Source organism: Raphanus sativus, chromosome 6, assembly GCF_000801105.2.
Source record: "Raphanus sativus cultivar WK10039 chromosome 6, ASM80110v3, whole genome shotgun sequence".
Taxonomy (NCBI): Eukaryota; Viridiplantae; Streptophyta; class Magnoliopsida; order Brassicales; family Brassicaceae; genus Raphanus; species Raphanus sativus.
In genome coordinates, this window is record NC_079516.1 from 15,826,174 (window position 1) to 15,840,969 (window position 14,796).

A 14,796-nucleotide genomic window follows, 5' to 3' on the forward strand; every position below is an offset into this window, starting at 1 on the left:
CTCCTTTACTATCTTAATTTCTTATTACATCGTGGATAAGAGAATCTTGAAACCCACCAATTCACTCATAGAGCACTTTCTATGAAATATATTTTTGATATCTTAATTTCTTCTCCCGTTTATCATTTTCACATTCTTTCAAATATATTTTGCTATTTTCTTCTTAAATAAAGACTAAAGTTGTGTTTGGTCTCTAAAATAGTCTTTTCTATTTCTTATTCTAAATATAAAAGAATGCTATCTTTACCGAAAAACAATTTTTTTTTTCTATATGTATATATTTAAATAGCATTTTCTATTTCTTACTATAAATAGAGTTGCAAGGCAACGACTGGATTTCGTCTATACTTGGAAATTCAAATGATAGGAACATTCCCGAAGCAAGTTTCTTCTTTTCTTCTCATATATAGACCAACAACGAATGTGATCTTTACCGCCTCACTAATCACCACGTTATAATTGTGATCCAAATTTTGAACACGTTGTTGACCAATATACTCTCTTTTGCCACATCTACTTGGCTGGGATGTAGCCAACGCAACATGAGCACCGATGGATCTGAAGATTGAATGTTCAGGATGATGGGTAGCTTAAGATGGTGAAGTGGCGTGTGGAGATTGCTTAAGAAAATATGCTTGCTTGTGAACCAAGAAACTCAAGATTAGGCAAATAAATGGATCTCAGAAAGACGCACAGTTTTTGATTGGTATTCCTAGTATACTTTCTTACAATAAATCTCACAGCACACACATGTGTTGATAATAACTAAACGTCAGCTTCTTTTACGAAACTCCAGCCGTTGTAGCTTTTATTTGGAGTTTTGTGGGCAAAGACAAATGATTCAGAATGACAGTTGCTAACCAGAATGAGAAAACAAAGACATGAGAGAGTTCCATACTCATTGTCAGCTGAAGTCAAACAAGATACAACAAGGATTTTAATTCTTAAAAACAACTAAGAGGAAAGAAACCAACAACACAAAGTCTAAATACTATTATCGAGCATCGATAGCTGAGAGATCTGTAGAGGTCAATAATCTAGCTAGCTTTTCCACCAATCAGCCATGTAGGTGGGTGGACATGGGGGAGGCGTAAAGTCCAGCCTCTTCTGCTCAGCGCAAATTTCATCAATGCTCTGAGGGCGAGTCATAGGGCGGCGATGACTAGTGTCTTCGCCGACCGAGAACCAAAACCCACCCATGAGAGTGAAGTATCCGGTAGATGGATCCTCAAACGTTCTGATTATGACTCTTCGCTCAACATGCTCACCATCCTCACCAACCCGGGCCACGGGCAAGCCTTTAAACGTTATGTAGAAAATGAGATCCGCATGCTCAACAGCTTCTTCCACTGCAACTCTCACAATCTGTAGCTGGGAGAATGGCTCTACAAGAAAAAAAAAAAAAAAACATTAGCTAACATTCATTCGTTGTTGGCTGGCTATATGGAAGAAAAAGAAAGAAACTTACTTCGGGAATGTTCCTATCATTTTGAACAAAGAGCAAGTTTCCAAGTATAGACGAATCCAGTCGTTGCCTTGCAACTCTGATTCATTCATCTGCAAAAGCAATAAATCATATAAATGACTGACAAAAGGCCAATAAATGAAATCAAGAAAGAGAGAAGAAAAAAGTGATATTGTGTACCAGGCGGAAACGTGATGTATCCTCAAAATTGGTCGGCCAGAAAGGTAATAATCCCTTGTCATCACATGCATCCGGTGTCAAGGGATAAATGGTGGAACCTACGAGTCAGAGATTTTATACAAGACATTAATAAAAATTATAAGAAAGAGAGAAGGAATTTAAGTTCGTTTCTATACCAATTGGCCTAACTGGTTCTTTGGCAGTGAGGCTTATCAGCTTGAGGTCTAGCAATGAAGAGCATCAAATTCAAACGAGCATATTCCTCCTCAGAGATTCCAACAGGAAGGTGACCAGCGAAGTGGTCACTGGATCATAAGCAACCAAAGTGATGCGGTATGAGGAGATACAGTTATTAGTCATGTTGAACTTCGTCAGGTGGTGGAACTTTAAATTTGTTCCCTGGAATACAAAATACAAATATACATCAATGATCATAATCAATCAAGAAAGAAATTAATCAAAAATACTGAAAAGAAACTGAAATTATTATTTACCTTAGAGAGGTTGTAACGATAGATACCCGAGTCTAGCGTAGAGTTGACCAACAGACGATTAGGAAACAGATTCCTCTTGTCTTCACAATCGTAAGTCAAGAGTCCCATTGGCGGTGCTGAGATATGTTCGATATCAAAACCCTAGTTATGAAACAAACAAAAAAAAATTCAAAAGTCTCAGCCGAATGTGATCATATCCAAACAAACAAACAAACATATAAATTGAAGAAGAAGAAAGATTTACCCCTGATTCACTCACTTGCTCCCAGTAATTCATCTGCCTACGGACGAACTCCTGGCTATCTTGAACAGGAATACCAGAAGACATGATTGATCGATGCTGTTCTGGTCGATTTAGGTTTCGAAAGGAAGTGGCGATGTTAGGTTTTACGAGGAGATGCTTATTTCCCTATCTCTTTAATTATATGAACAAAACTTGGGTGCACCCCTGTGGATTAGTTAAAAAAAGGAAATTAAAACTAAAAAAAATAAAGGGAAATAGCTTTACGAAAAAAAAAGGAAGACGTCGACTTAACGCTATTCCTCGTCGGCTGCTGCTTGAGGCTTCTTCTCAATGCCCTAAAAGAAGACAGATTGTAGTTTTCACACAAAAGTTGAGATACGCGTTACTCTCTTTTGTCCTCTTTCAAATTTTAGAATTTGATGTCTTTAGATTCAGGTCAATTTTGCTAAAACAACATAATTAACTTCAAGTCTGATTATTGTTTGTTTATATATCTCACGATCATCAAACAACAAGAAGAAGGAAGGAGATGGAGAAGAAGAGGCATTAGTTAAAAAGATAAGTTTTTTTTTAATTGGAATTGAACTTTTGATTAAATCTACAGACGAAGGGGATCTAAGAGAAGTTCCCAAGAAGAGTAGCAGAGAGAACAAGCTACAAAGAAGGGAGAAGAAGAAGAGACTTGAGGCGCAAGAAACAGAAGAGTGAAGAAGAAGCGTGAATAACAAGGAGGAAGAATGTCAAACAAGACGAAGCTCTGTTACCACCTTTTTGTTTTGAGAATCCATCCCAACGTCCCTGCATTGTTAGAAATCTCGTTCCAAACGGCATCTGTTTGGACGGACTAGTCCCTGGTGAGTGTGCTTTTCCTCTCTGTGTTTTGACATGATCACAATTTGTTTTCTTCCGTCAGCCATTCTTTCGCCGCAGTATTGCCTTTGTTAACTTTAGCACCTTCTGCCTCCGTAAACCTTCTGTCATTAAAGACCAGCTTGTTTCTAGCTGTCCATTATTCCCCAAGCAATCCATGGTGCTGTTGAGATGTACTCAGCCATGGGTCATGCCACGCTTTGATCGAATTACCATCTCCCACAGACCATCCCATGTTTCTATCATGAGGTCTCTACCTATCAATACCCTCGCCAGCCATGCGATTCTGCTTCCTTGTGTGATACGGTACTTGAGTGAAAGATTCACGCTGGCAGTATTTCCCGAGCAGAAATCTTGTAACTGCAGATTGAATTTGATTGCAAAGGGAAACCGGTAACTTGAAACAAGTCATCACATGCGAAGGCATAGCTGATGGGACGCTCTTTACCATGACAAGTTTCCCGGCTTTAAATAATAAAGCAATATAATGTATAAGCTTATATGCAGACTCATCAGAACTAAACTCCATTCTACTACAAGTTCGTATTTATTCTGATTTTCATTGTTTGCTTCTAAATAATCAGCATCTTTAGTCTGAATATAATCCTTGTTGTTGCCTATGTCCGCTTCTTCGTCGAAATCACTGACTGAAGCATCGTCATCACTGAATAAGGCATTTTCCTCAACTAAAAACTCATCCAAATTCTAACTTAACAAACTGGTTTCACCTGAGATTTGCAACTAAATTCATCCTGAGTAGCGTGCTATGCACGGGCACACTTTTTTAAATGTAAATTGTTAATACAAAAAATAAGAAAATACTTTTAAGTTGTAACAACATTCTCAGCTGAAGTCAACAAGGTACAACTTTTTTTTTAAAGGTACAACATTATTGTTATCAAAGTCTATTATTATCTTATCCATTCTATGGAGCACCTAAATTTTTATCTAAATTTTTCCAATAATCAGAAATGTAGATAGTTGGGCATGGGCGAGACGTCGGGTTTTGCCTCTGCTCAGCGTCGAAAGCAGCGTAAGCTTCTTCAAGGGTCCGGCCAGAGGCGTACCCACGTGAAGAGGTCTGGGTTCAACTGCACCACAAAAATAAGAAGATTTAGTATTTGTAAGCTATAACACAATTACATCACAGTGAAGTTGGTAAAAAACTTTACCACTGAACCCCCATACCAGAGTTCGATTTTCTCCTGAAGCACCTTTGACCCCAGAGATATTTTTTGCTGGGTCCGGCGGCGAGTCATATGGCGCTCGCTAGTGTCTTCTCCAACCGAAAACCCAAACCCACCCTTGAGAATCAAGTATCCGGTAGATAAATCCACATACCTTCTAATTATGACTTTGCGCTCAACATGCTCACCATCCTCACCAACCCGAGCCACGGGCAAGCCTTTCAACGTTATGTAGAAATTGGCATTTATGACGTCCACATCCTCAAAAGTTTCCATTGCAACTCTCACAATCTGTAGCTGGGATACATGGCTCTACAAAAGGAAAAAAAACATTAGCTAACATTCGTTGTTGGTGGTATATGGAAGAACAGAAGAAACTCACGTCAGGAATATTCCTATCATTGGCACAGAGAGCAAGTTCCAAGTATAGACGAATACAGTCGTTGCCTTGCAACTCGGATTCCTTCAGCTGCAAAAAGCAATAAATCATATCAACGACGTACAGAAGTCCAATAAATCACTGATATTGTGTGATAATCTTACCAGGTGGAATCGTTTTGTATCATTAAAATCTGTCGGCCAGAAAGGGAATCCATTATCATCACATGCATCCGGTTTGAAGGGATCATTGGTGACACCTTTGCAACATTAAATAATAAGCAAGTGAGATTTATATAGGACTTTAATAGGTTTAAAAGAAAAAAATGGAATTTAGTTCTGTCTTTACCAAGTGGCCTAACAACTTCATTGCTGGGAGGCCTATCAGCTTGAGGTCTAGCAACAAAGACCATCAAATTCAAACGACCATATGCTTGCTCAGACACTCCAACCTGAAAGTTTATGAGCAAAGTGGTCGCTGGATCATAACCCACCAAAGTGATGCGGTAGGAGGAGATATAATTCATAGTCATGTTGAATTTCTTCAGGTGATGGAACTCTAAATTTGATCCCTGACATACAAAATACATCATCATAATCAAAAAAAAGAAAGAAATTGATCAAAAATATTGAAAAATAAACTGAGACTATGTCTTTTTCATTTATTTACCTGAGAGAGGTTGAAATGATGGAGACCGAGTCTAGCGTAAAGATTGACCAACACATGATTAGGATACCTAATCCTCTCGTTTTCACAATCGTAAGTCATAAGTCCGCAGGTATCTTGCGTTACTGAGATATGTTCGACATCAAAACCCTAAAAACAAAATATTGAAACTCAGTCGCAATTGTAAAGCCGACAAAAACACATTTCTATTTCTTTCTGACTCAACAAATATCGATTCAGAACAACCATATGCCAAAAAATCTGTAATTGACATATCTATAGCCACACTTCTGTGTGAAGAAGAAATTTACCCCTGATTGCTTCACTTGGTCCCATAATTCATCTGATCCTGGCTATTTACTATAGCAATACCAGAAGACAAGATTGACCGATCGATGCTGCTTTGCTACTACCACAGATGCTTATTTCCCTATCTCTTTATATATATACTCGTATTACTGCATGGACACATTTTATTTTTAATATAAAAGGTTAGTATAAAAGATAAGAAAATGATTTTTAAGTATATGAGTATATGTTTTTATTAATATATAAATATAAATGTTACTTATTATGATTCTTCAAGTATAAAATCTTTTATCAAATATGACTAAATAGTCAAATATAAAATATATTTTTAAAAAAATTAAATATATTTCCAAAAAGCATACACATTTTATTAAGAATCACAATTGTTTATTATTTAGCCAATTAACTTCATATATTAGGCAATATATGTTAATTTTATGGCATAGATCAAAGAGTATATGTTCTCTCAAAAATCTTGCTCAGAAATTACATCACATACTAGCAAATTAGTTAAGAAATATAAACAAAATATAGTTGAATCTTTAACCAAATCAATATAAAAAGATATGCACCATAATTAACATTAATTGCTTCTTTTTTAAGATATAAAGGATATGCACCTATAATCAATACTATTGTTTTTTTATTTTTCCTTGATTTCCTTTTAATATTATTTTTATGCATTTCCTATAAAACCTGTGGTTAACAACTTCATTAATTTTAAACCGAAATATCTTTAGACGTATCCAAATTGTTTATAGTATTACCGAACTGGTAGGAGGGTAAGACCGGATACCAAATTGTCATAGATTGAATTATATCAAAATCATTGTCATATGCTTAATAGGTAATGAGAAACTGGTTAGTCTATCAATATTTTTTTGCAAATACTTTAAACTGCAAGTACTCGTTTTTAGCAAACCAAGTACAAGTCCAAAATTTTACTACAGCCAAGTTGATTACTAAGTCTATCGAGAATACCAAGTATTCGGTTTGTACCCATCCCTGAAAGAAAAATCTTACCAAATTTCATGGATTGAATTATGACAAAATCATAACATATGATTAATATGTAATGACACTAGACAGACAACACACGCTGATAACTCACAGAAAAGAAGCAATAACAAAGAAGAAACTAAACCCACTAAACACACCAACAAACTAGACTAGACTAACAAACGGGATGACTGAAAGCTGCAAAGGAACCTGCAAAGAGAATGATAAGGACCACAACCACAAAGGCTGTCAAGCGACAGAACCGATGCATTGGGAAGTTGAACTCCAAAGCAAGCTGTCTTCGAGACCAATCAACTGCATGACCAAGCGGAAAGACCGAGACCTCACCATTCTCAGCCTCTCAGAACCAGAGTGATGCAACACTAAGTTTTCACTATCTTTATATACGACATTGACTTTTTATATACAATAGCACATGTGGTAGCTTAGCTAAAACAAAGGGAATGAAATGGAAATTAAAGGTAATATTTGTGAATGGCTTGAATTGTTTTTCTCGTAACCAGTTAAGTAGCGCACATGTACTTCAAAGACAAGACAGCGCACATGTACTTCAAAGACAAGACAATAAAAGTTGATCAAGTGAAACGACTAAGAAGAAAAGAGCGGTGAAGATTTTAACTGTTTTCTGTATGAGTTTTAAATAACCAATCAATCATCAACAACTTGTGGGGAAGAGTAAGAATGTAGCTTCACTCCACACTAAACTCATTCATATTGCACCTTTATTACATGGCACATCAACATCATCGAGTGTCATACAACTGATATTCTCTGTTCCATTTATCAATGTTTTGAAACCATTACCAAATCTTTATGTAATTCATCTAGGAGCCAATGATTCAAGCTATAGTACTTACAATTTTTCATTGTACCTTTTAAATGCATTTCATTTTTCTTATTCATAAGAGCAGCAAAACCATAATGATGAAGCTTGCTAAAATGAAAGAATAACACCTAAAGTGAAAGAATAACGTTAGAGGCGAATAAGAAATCAAATGCACTAAAAAGGTACAATGATTAACTGTAAAGAAATTGATGAACATACTCAAACAAAGACTAATCTTTATATATCTGATACATATTGCAACAATAAAGACATAGTATATCATATGTATTAGATGAACACAATTAAAATATATTATCATCTCAATTTGACAATCAAAAGACATTAGTCCACACAAGTACCGCCGAGAGATGAATCAAGACTAGAGAGAGAGAGGAGACAAAATGGTTAAGTCCATTGGAATTGAGTTTATTTGGTTTCGACCCATTTGGACAGTTTTATTTTTGGGTCTAATTGGATCAGTCCAATTGGATTTGGACACGGGCCGCCCACAGACATAATGCCTATTTGACATCCCTAGATGTTTAGATACTCTCAATATCAAAGCTATATATATATATGATTAATACGCAAAAAAAATATAGTAAACAACACTACAAGCAAATTCATTCATGTGTTAATCTTATTTTTTGTGATGGAAATATGCAATATTTACCTTGATTCCTTCACTTAATTTCAATACCCCATCTGCTCATTGATGAGCTTCTAGCTATCTTCAATATGAAATGTCATATTCTATGAATGTTTTTCTTCTTGATCAATTGTGGATGATGCTTGTACAATTTGTTTATTCAATGATTTATTCTCTTTACAATTATAATTATTTAATTATTCTTATTTATTTTACTCATCAGTTAAGGCGCCAGTAATACATAAATCCTAACCTTAGCTTTATTAGAATAGGAAACATCATTACCAGAATAAGATTTTATACAATTTCAATAGTATCAAATAAATGTTCAATATTCTCTCTAAGTCGAATCATGAAGATTACCTTGAAGTGAACTTTGTAAATCCATATAAAGCGGCCTCGAACCAACTCTTTTCGGTTGATAAAGGAAACAAAAACAAGGTTGTTTGTCTTGCAAAAATTGATCATCCTATGTTTCGTTCATTAACATTTTGTGCATTTTAAAACTTATTTTTTTAAAAAAAAATCGTAGATTATATCTAAATATATACAGTAACAATGTGTATTTCAACAATGTGTATTTTATGTGTATCCTTTGGCGTATTTCAACAATGTGAACTGTGTAATCCATGAATCCTTTGGCACCTATTGATAGCGAGATATAATGTGTATTTGAACAGCAGATTTTCTACACCAGAAGAGACAGTAACAAAGGCCATTAAGGCAGCCCGGGAATGGAATACCAGCCAGTACATGGAGCCCTCGCAAACAAACACAAACTGTCCATCAATGCTACCATCTCCAACGATGCAACTCTGGAACAGATGCAGGAATGAATCCTTGTTACTTGCATGATTAGGATATAGACAGTGGGTTCCGGAAGTGATAAAATGAAATTTGCAGTCACAACTGAGTTTGTAGGATTTCCTCTTATTGCGGAAAGTTTGACGTTGAGAACTGCACTTCAAAAGTGCAGAGACTTGAATATACGCAGAGTGAGATGCGAGTCAGACTCTTTCCAGCTAGTTAAAGCGCTGTCATTGGTGACCATGAACACATAAATATATGGAATTGTGGCAGACATCTTCGGCTTAGCACTATCTTTTCATTTGATAACTTTTCAGTGGATCTCTTGGGAGAGAAACAAAGAAGCTGATCTTTTGGCCAAACAATTAAATCTTATCGTTTGAGCAATCAATGTATGCAATAAACTCTGTCAACAAATTTTTTGAAGAGTAATGAATGATTTGTGTTTTAGGAAAAAAATATACAACCTTATGATAACTACATATAGTACGTATTGCATATCTCTATATTATTATTTTCAGTGTCATTTAATAAAATGAACTTGATTGTGTAAAGCCATTGGCAAAAAATCTCTTTTTTTTTAACACAAACTTATATTAAAATAAGCTCAAAGAGCAACAATTACAACTGAAACATAAAGTATCGTAGTCATGCTCGACGATAGAAAGAAGCTAGAAAACAATACATAACAACTAGAGATAGAACCATATAGGGGCGAGTCACGCTCAGCGAAATGAAGAAACCCAAAGAGAAGCTTTACTTTTGTTCCCATAGCGATTGTTCGAAAAAACAATTGATAGTCGAAAACGATGTTGAAACACCTATATGAAAAGATTGGAATGATGATTGGCAATAACTTTAGGTGAAAAGAACGAAGTCCTATTTGACTTGATTTGGCGCTGAAGCAAATACGATCAGCTTTAAATCCAACATAGCTTACCGAATAGACTAGGTGAATCTCAAGCTCTAACTTCACCTGAAAGGAGACGCTTGGAGAAATGAGGTTTGGTGACAGAACTGAAGGTTTAATTGGGTCCAAAACTCAGAAACATTACCGTGTCACGAGTCGGTCATATGAAAGACAAATATTCTCGACATTGGATGATTCGTTTAAGTTGGTTACAACTTACAATACTTACATGTGATGCTTGGTGAATGGTGATACGTTTTAGGTACATATGTTGTTTATCTGCGCGAATAGATTCCAATATCAAATTTGGATTGCGTCCCACATTAAAACTCGCACATGTTCCTCCTTTTTGTCGTGTCTATAAATGAGAATCTTTCATCTTTTAAGAGGCTAAAACATCACGCCGTTCCGCGACTGCATACGTCGATGCTCTGCTGTTTTTGCTGTAGCGAAGCATAGTTTTTCAGTTAACGTTCCCCAAACTCTCTCATCCCTTTACGGTAGTATAATATAAAAAAACAAAGCCAAAAGTGAGAGATCGATCTCTGCGCCGATCAAGTGTTCGACAGAATGCTTCTGTGCGGAGACATGGCGACGAAGTTCGCTTCTCCCGTTTTTTCAATGGCGAAACCACTCGAATCGAGTAAAAGAAACAAGAGGAGATCCATAAGGATGTTCAAGTGCAGAGCCGCCGGAGCTGACGGCGGACGCGTTACCGTCGGAGACGACGTGTTTTCCGTCACGACTGCTTCCAAGTACGAAGTGGACTATCTGGGCCAAAGCACCAAGGGAGATTTGAATCTCAAGCTTGACCCTCTCCACTCATTTGGTACTACATACTTCCTTTCTCCTTTTTGTTGCTAGTTTTAGGGAATTTTCGGACAAAGCTTCCGTGTCTGGTCGGAGAAATTGAGTTAGGGTCTTGTTCTGTTTTTTTTTTTTTTCTAGATGAATAAGAGGTAAAGGTCGAACCTTTTTGTTGTGGGTGTCTCGTTGACTAATAAAGATTACATTTTTATTAGAAAAAAATGTTTAACTTTGTGTATACACATGTAGGAAATGGGCAGGCTACGTTGGAGGGTCCTATTGAGGAAGTAGCGAGAACAGAGGCTCAAGCGGCTGAGAATTTGATTAGAGAACTGGGTATCCAAGTTCGTTATCTAATCCTTTTAGTTTCTGTGTGTTACATGTTAGTTGTATTTATGGACTTTCTGATGAGTATTCATTGGTTTCATACATTCTTGCAGGGTCCTTTCTCTGCTCAACACTCTCCTAGGGGTATATTTTGTAGTCGTACATTGAATCTACGGTCCATTAGTGCGATTGGGTATGATATGGATTACACTCTGATGCACTACAATGTCATGGTGAGTTCTTCTTTTCTCATATACAATAGCAAAAGATACACTAGTACTTGACGTGAATTTGTGGGGTTGTTCTCAGGCTTGGGAAGGAAGGGCTTATGATTATTGCATGGAAAATCTAAAGAACATGGGTTTCCCTGTTGATGGACTTTCTTTTGACCCGGAACTGGTGATGTCTTTGTTCTTGTGTGATGGTTTGAAGGGTTCCACATTGTTAGTGCTAAGCCAAAATATGCCATCTCTTATTATAGGTTATCAGGGGGCTCATGATTGACAAAGAGAAAGGAAATTTAGTCAAGGCTGATAGATTTGGGTATGTGAAGAGAGCCATGCACGGTACAAAGATGTTATCAAATAAAGCTGTCAGGTATGGTTTAGCCATGTGAAAAAAAACTTGTCTTTGTTCTCTATTTGAAGTCAGTCTTATTCTCTTTACTGCCTTTATATGGATGACAGTGATATCTATGGAAGGGAGTTAGTTGATCTTCGGAACCAGAGTCGATGGGAGTTTCTCAATACATTCTTTTCTGTTTCAGAGGCTCTGGCTTATGCACAGGTAACTTATAATTCCTCGGCCGTTCTTACTTCCAAAACTTCCCACATGGTTTCTACTGAGAAATTCTAGTTTTCAAATTGTTTCAGATGGTTGATAGATTGGATGATGGATCCATTTCAGCAGATCTTGGCGTTCTTGATTACAGAGGATTGTACAAGGTTCTTTGCTTCACAGCACCCCAACTGTCATTGAATTGAAAGCTTTACATATTACTCATCTCTAATCAATGTTTCAGGCTGTTGCAAAAGCTCTCTTCAGAGCACATGTTGAAGGACAACTTAAGGTTTTGATAGTTTCTCCATTCTGCAATTAGTTTCTTTAAAACATTGAGTTTCACTGGTCTTTAATTAATAAAAAACTATCTTTGCAGAGTGAGATAATGTCCAAGCCTGAACTATTTGTGGAGCCAGACCCAGAGTTACCTTTAGCGCTTTTGGATCAAAAGGAGGTAATGTTTCTGTCTTCCGAGAAAGATGTCTGATTATGATGGTTCATTTTTTAATGTCGTACTGTTTGCTCACAGGCTGGTAAAAAGCTCTTGCTTATCACAAACTCAGATTATCACTACACAGACAAAATGATGAAGCATTCATTCAATAAGTTCCTTCCCAATGACATGGACTGGCGTGATCTTTTTGACATGGTAAAGCAGTTATTTTCCAGAGAGTAGTTTGCATAAGAATTTAATTCTTTTAAATTCATGTTTCCACATAGGTGATAGTGTCTGCGAGGAAACCAGAGTTCTTCCAGATGTCACATCCTTTGTACGAGGTTGTGACTGGAGAGGGTTTAATGCGTCCATGCTTCAAGGCTGAAACAGGTAACTTGTCATTTTTTTTCTTCTACTTAAAGTAAGCTGAGTGTGAAGAAAGCTTAACTTTTTTTCGCCTTTGATCTCCCATAGGAGGTTTATACTCAGGAGGAAGTGCTCAGATGGTAGAGAGCTCACTCAACGTTCATGGAGATGAGATTTTGTATGTGGGTGACCACATCTACACTGATGTCAGCGTATCCAAAGTCCATCTCAGGTGGCGAACTGCACTGATTTGCCGTGAACTGGAAGAAGAGGTAATAGATAGAGCTTGGAGTGGCTTTTTGTTCGTTGAAGTAACAGAAAACAACGATTTTGTGTTTGTTTATTTGCAGTATATGGCTCTAATTGGTAGTCGTGGTCACAGAGAAGAGCTAATAGAGCTTATAAATCAAAAAGAGGTTGTTGGGGATCTCTTTAACCAGCTTCGGCTTGCTCTGCAAAGAAGAAGCAAAGGCCGTCCTGCTCAGGTTTGTCTTATCTCCTTTACAAGATCTAATAGTTCCTGTGGTGGATACAATTGGTAGTATAAGGTATTCTCTTTTTTCTTTTCTTTTCTAGACCTTAGCTGCTACCAACTTGGCTGATCAAGAACTGACGGAGACCATGCAGAAGCTTCTCATTGTAATGCAAAGACTAGATGACAAGATTGGTCTAATGCTTGAATCAGACGGCGAGCTCTTCAACAAAAGGTTTGCCTTTTAAAAGGGACAAACTACACAAGTGTCTGGGATACCTCTTCTGTCTGACTCATAGTTTTTGGGGTTGTTTGACTCAGGTGGGGCTTCCTTTCACGTGCGGGGTTGTGGGACAAAAGCCACTTGATGAGACAAATCGAAAAGTATGCTGATACCTACCCTCTTCTCTGCATTTCTGAGCAACTTGTAGTATATCTCTCACACTTACTTGCCTTCACTCAAAATTGGTTTCAGGTATGCTGATATATACACATCAAGAGTCTCCAACTTCCTCAACTACACACCCTTCATGTATTTCCGCTCGCAGGAGCAGGTAACAAAGCCTTTAAATCAGATTGTCAGAACAAGTAGAAATAGAATCTGAAAGCCGTATGTTAAATAAACTTCCATTGATGTTGATGTTGTTTCTCTCCTCTGCAGTCATTGGCTCATGATTCTCCGCTTCCTGATGAGGCTTTGGAAAACTAGCGGGTCTTGTGCTCAAACTTGATGTAATCTTATTATATGAAAAAAGTGTGGATAGAAGTGTAACAGTAGAAATTCTGAAGCTCAAACCCTCTTTTTTGTATAAATGTGAAATAATATTCATATTCTCTGAACTAAGTTGAAGCGTAATGCTATTGCTTTGATTTCTTGAATATGCTTCTCAGTTTTTGCATCACAGTCTTTCAGAAGCAGTTTGTGCAAAGACTATTTGTAGAAAACATTTGGTAAATGTTTTGAACTCGTGTTCAATGATGAAGAAGATGGAAGTCGTACTTAAACATAAGAGAGAGACAAACTACATGTTTAACTGTTAAATCTTAGGGAAAAAGGCCACTTGTATATGACTTAAGTACCTATGTTTAACTTATATATCAACGTGTAAATAACTTTTGGAACTTCTTAAAAATTTAAATATCATACATTTTTTAAAATTTTTTGTCATGTTTTTATTTATTAAAATTTTAATTTTTTGATGCTTCTTGATTGAAATGGATTATTTAGAACTTTACAGTTAAAACTGCTATTAAATGATAAAAATATTTTGATAATTGCTATTTTGTATATTTTGACATGCTTAAGGAAATGTTTTGAAAATACTCTTTTAAGTTGTTTTTTTATTTTATTTTTTGTTAATGTTTTGACATATATAATTTTAGCGTTTTATTATATTTTTTGTTTTTGTTAGTTAATTGTTTTTTTCAAAAAAAAAGATTTATAATTATTATTATTTTGCTTTTTGAAATTACAGGTTTTTATTAAAAATTTACATTAAGAAAACAACTAAAATATTAATTTGATAATTTTATTGGTGATTTTAATTATTTATAATTAGTATAAATGATATGTTAATTTTTTGATGATTTTACTGGCTATTT

General features: G+C 36.1%; 2 protein-coding genes and 1 pseudogene across 4 annotated transcripts; 1 reads left to right on the plus strand and 2 right to left on the minus strand.

The window, feature by feature from the left end:
- Positions 1-866: 866 nt before the first annotated feature.
- LOC130496217 (UPF0725 protein At3g19520-like) lies at positions 867-2,574 on the minus strand (annotated as a pseudogene).
- A 1,527-nt stretch (positions 2,575-4,101) lies between these two features.
- On the minus strand, positions 4,102-5,918 carry LOC130496218 (UPF0725 protein At1g02770-like). Of its 3 annotated transcripts, none has more exons than XM_056988101.1 (7): positions 5,797-5,918; positions 5,489-5,635; positions 5,168-5,390; positions 4,984-5,078; positions 4,823-4,909; positions 4,595-4,752; positions 4,102-4,344 (listed from the first exon to the last, which is right to left on the minus strand). In XM_056988101.1, the coding sequence occupies exons 2-7, from the start codon at positions 5,585-5,587 to the stop codon at positions 4,341-4,343; spliced, it is 666 nt and encodes a 221-aa protein (XP_056844081.1). In that variant the 5' UTR covers positions 5,588-5,635; positions 5,797-5,918; the 3' UTR covers positions 4,102-4,340. The 3 variants fall into 3 exon arrangements, with proteins under 3 accessions (XP_056844081.1, XP_056844080.1, XP_056844079.1); XM_056988100.1 differs by having other exon boundaries at positions 4,442-4,752; XM_056988099.1 differs by having other exon boundaries at positions 4,426-4,752.
- Positions 5,919-10,494: 4,576 nt separating this feature from the next.
- On the plus strand, positions 10,495-14,073 carry LOC130497014 (uncharacterized). Its single transcript, XM_056989821.1, has 17 exons — positions 10,495-10,835; positions 11,063-11,157; positions 11,254-11,373; positions 11,450-11,539; positions 11,622-11,737; positions 11,827-11,926; positions 12,013-12,084; positions 12,162-12,209; positions 12,297-12,374; positions 12,450-12,569; positions 12,641-12,746; positions 12,831-12,994; positions 13,073-13,207; positions 13,299-13,429; positions 13,516-13,578; positions 13,670-13,748; positions 13,856-14,073. The coding sequence occupies exons 1-17, from the start codon at positions 10,577-10,579 to the stop codon at positions 13,901-13,903; spliced, it is 1,824 nt and encodes a 607-aa protein (XP_056845801.1). The 5' UTR covers positions 10,495-10,576; the 3' UTR covers positions 13,904-14,073.
- Positions 14,074-14,796: the final 723 nt, after the last annotated feature.

Bases quoted from the DNA above. Each gene is read 5' to 3' on its own strand.
- LOC130496218 (XM_056988099.1), bottom strand. From the start codon at position 5,587: ATGACTTACGATTGTGAAAACGAGAGGATTAGGTATCCTAATCATGTG. The intron at 5,391-5,488 runs GTAAATAAATGA...TTTGTATGTCAG, and splicing joins ATCATTTCAACCTCTCTCAG to GGATCAAATTTAGAGTTCCA. The intron at 4,345-4,425 runs GTAAAGTTTTTT...TTTGTGGTGCAG, and splicing joins TCTGGTATGGGGGTTCAGTG to TTGAACCCAGACCTCTTCAC.
- LOC130497014 (XM_056989821.1), top strand. From the start codon at position 10,577: ATGCTTCTGTGCGGAGACATGGCGACGAAGTTCGCTTCTCCCGTTTTT. The intron at 11,374-11,449 runs GTGAGTTCTTCT...GGTTGTTCTCAG, and splicing joins TGATGCACTACAATGTCATG to GCTTGGGAAGGAAGGGCTTA. The intron at 12,210-12,296 runs GTTTTGATAGTT...CTATCTTTGCAG, and splicing joins ATGTTGAAGGACAACTTAAG to AGTGAGATAATGTCCAAGCC.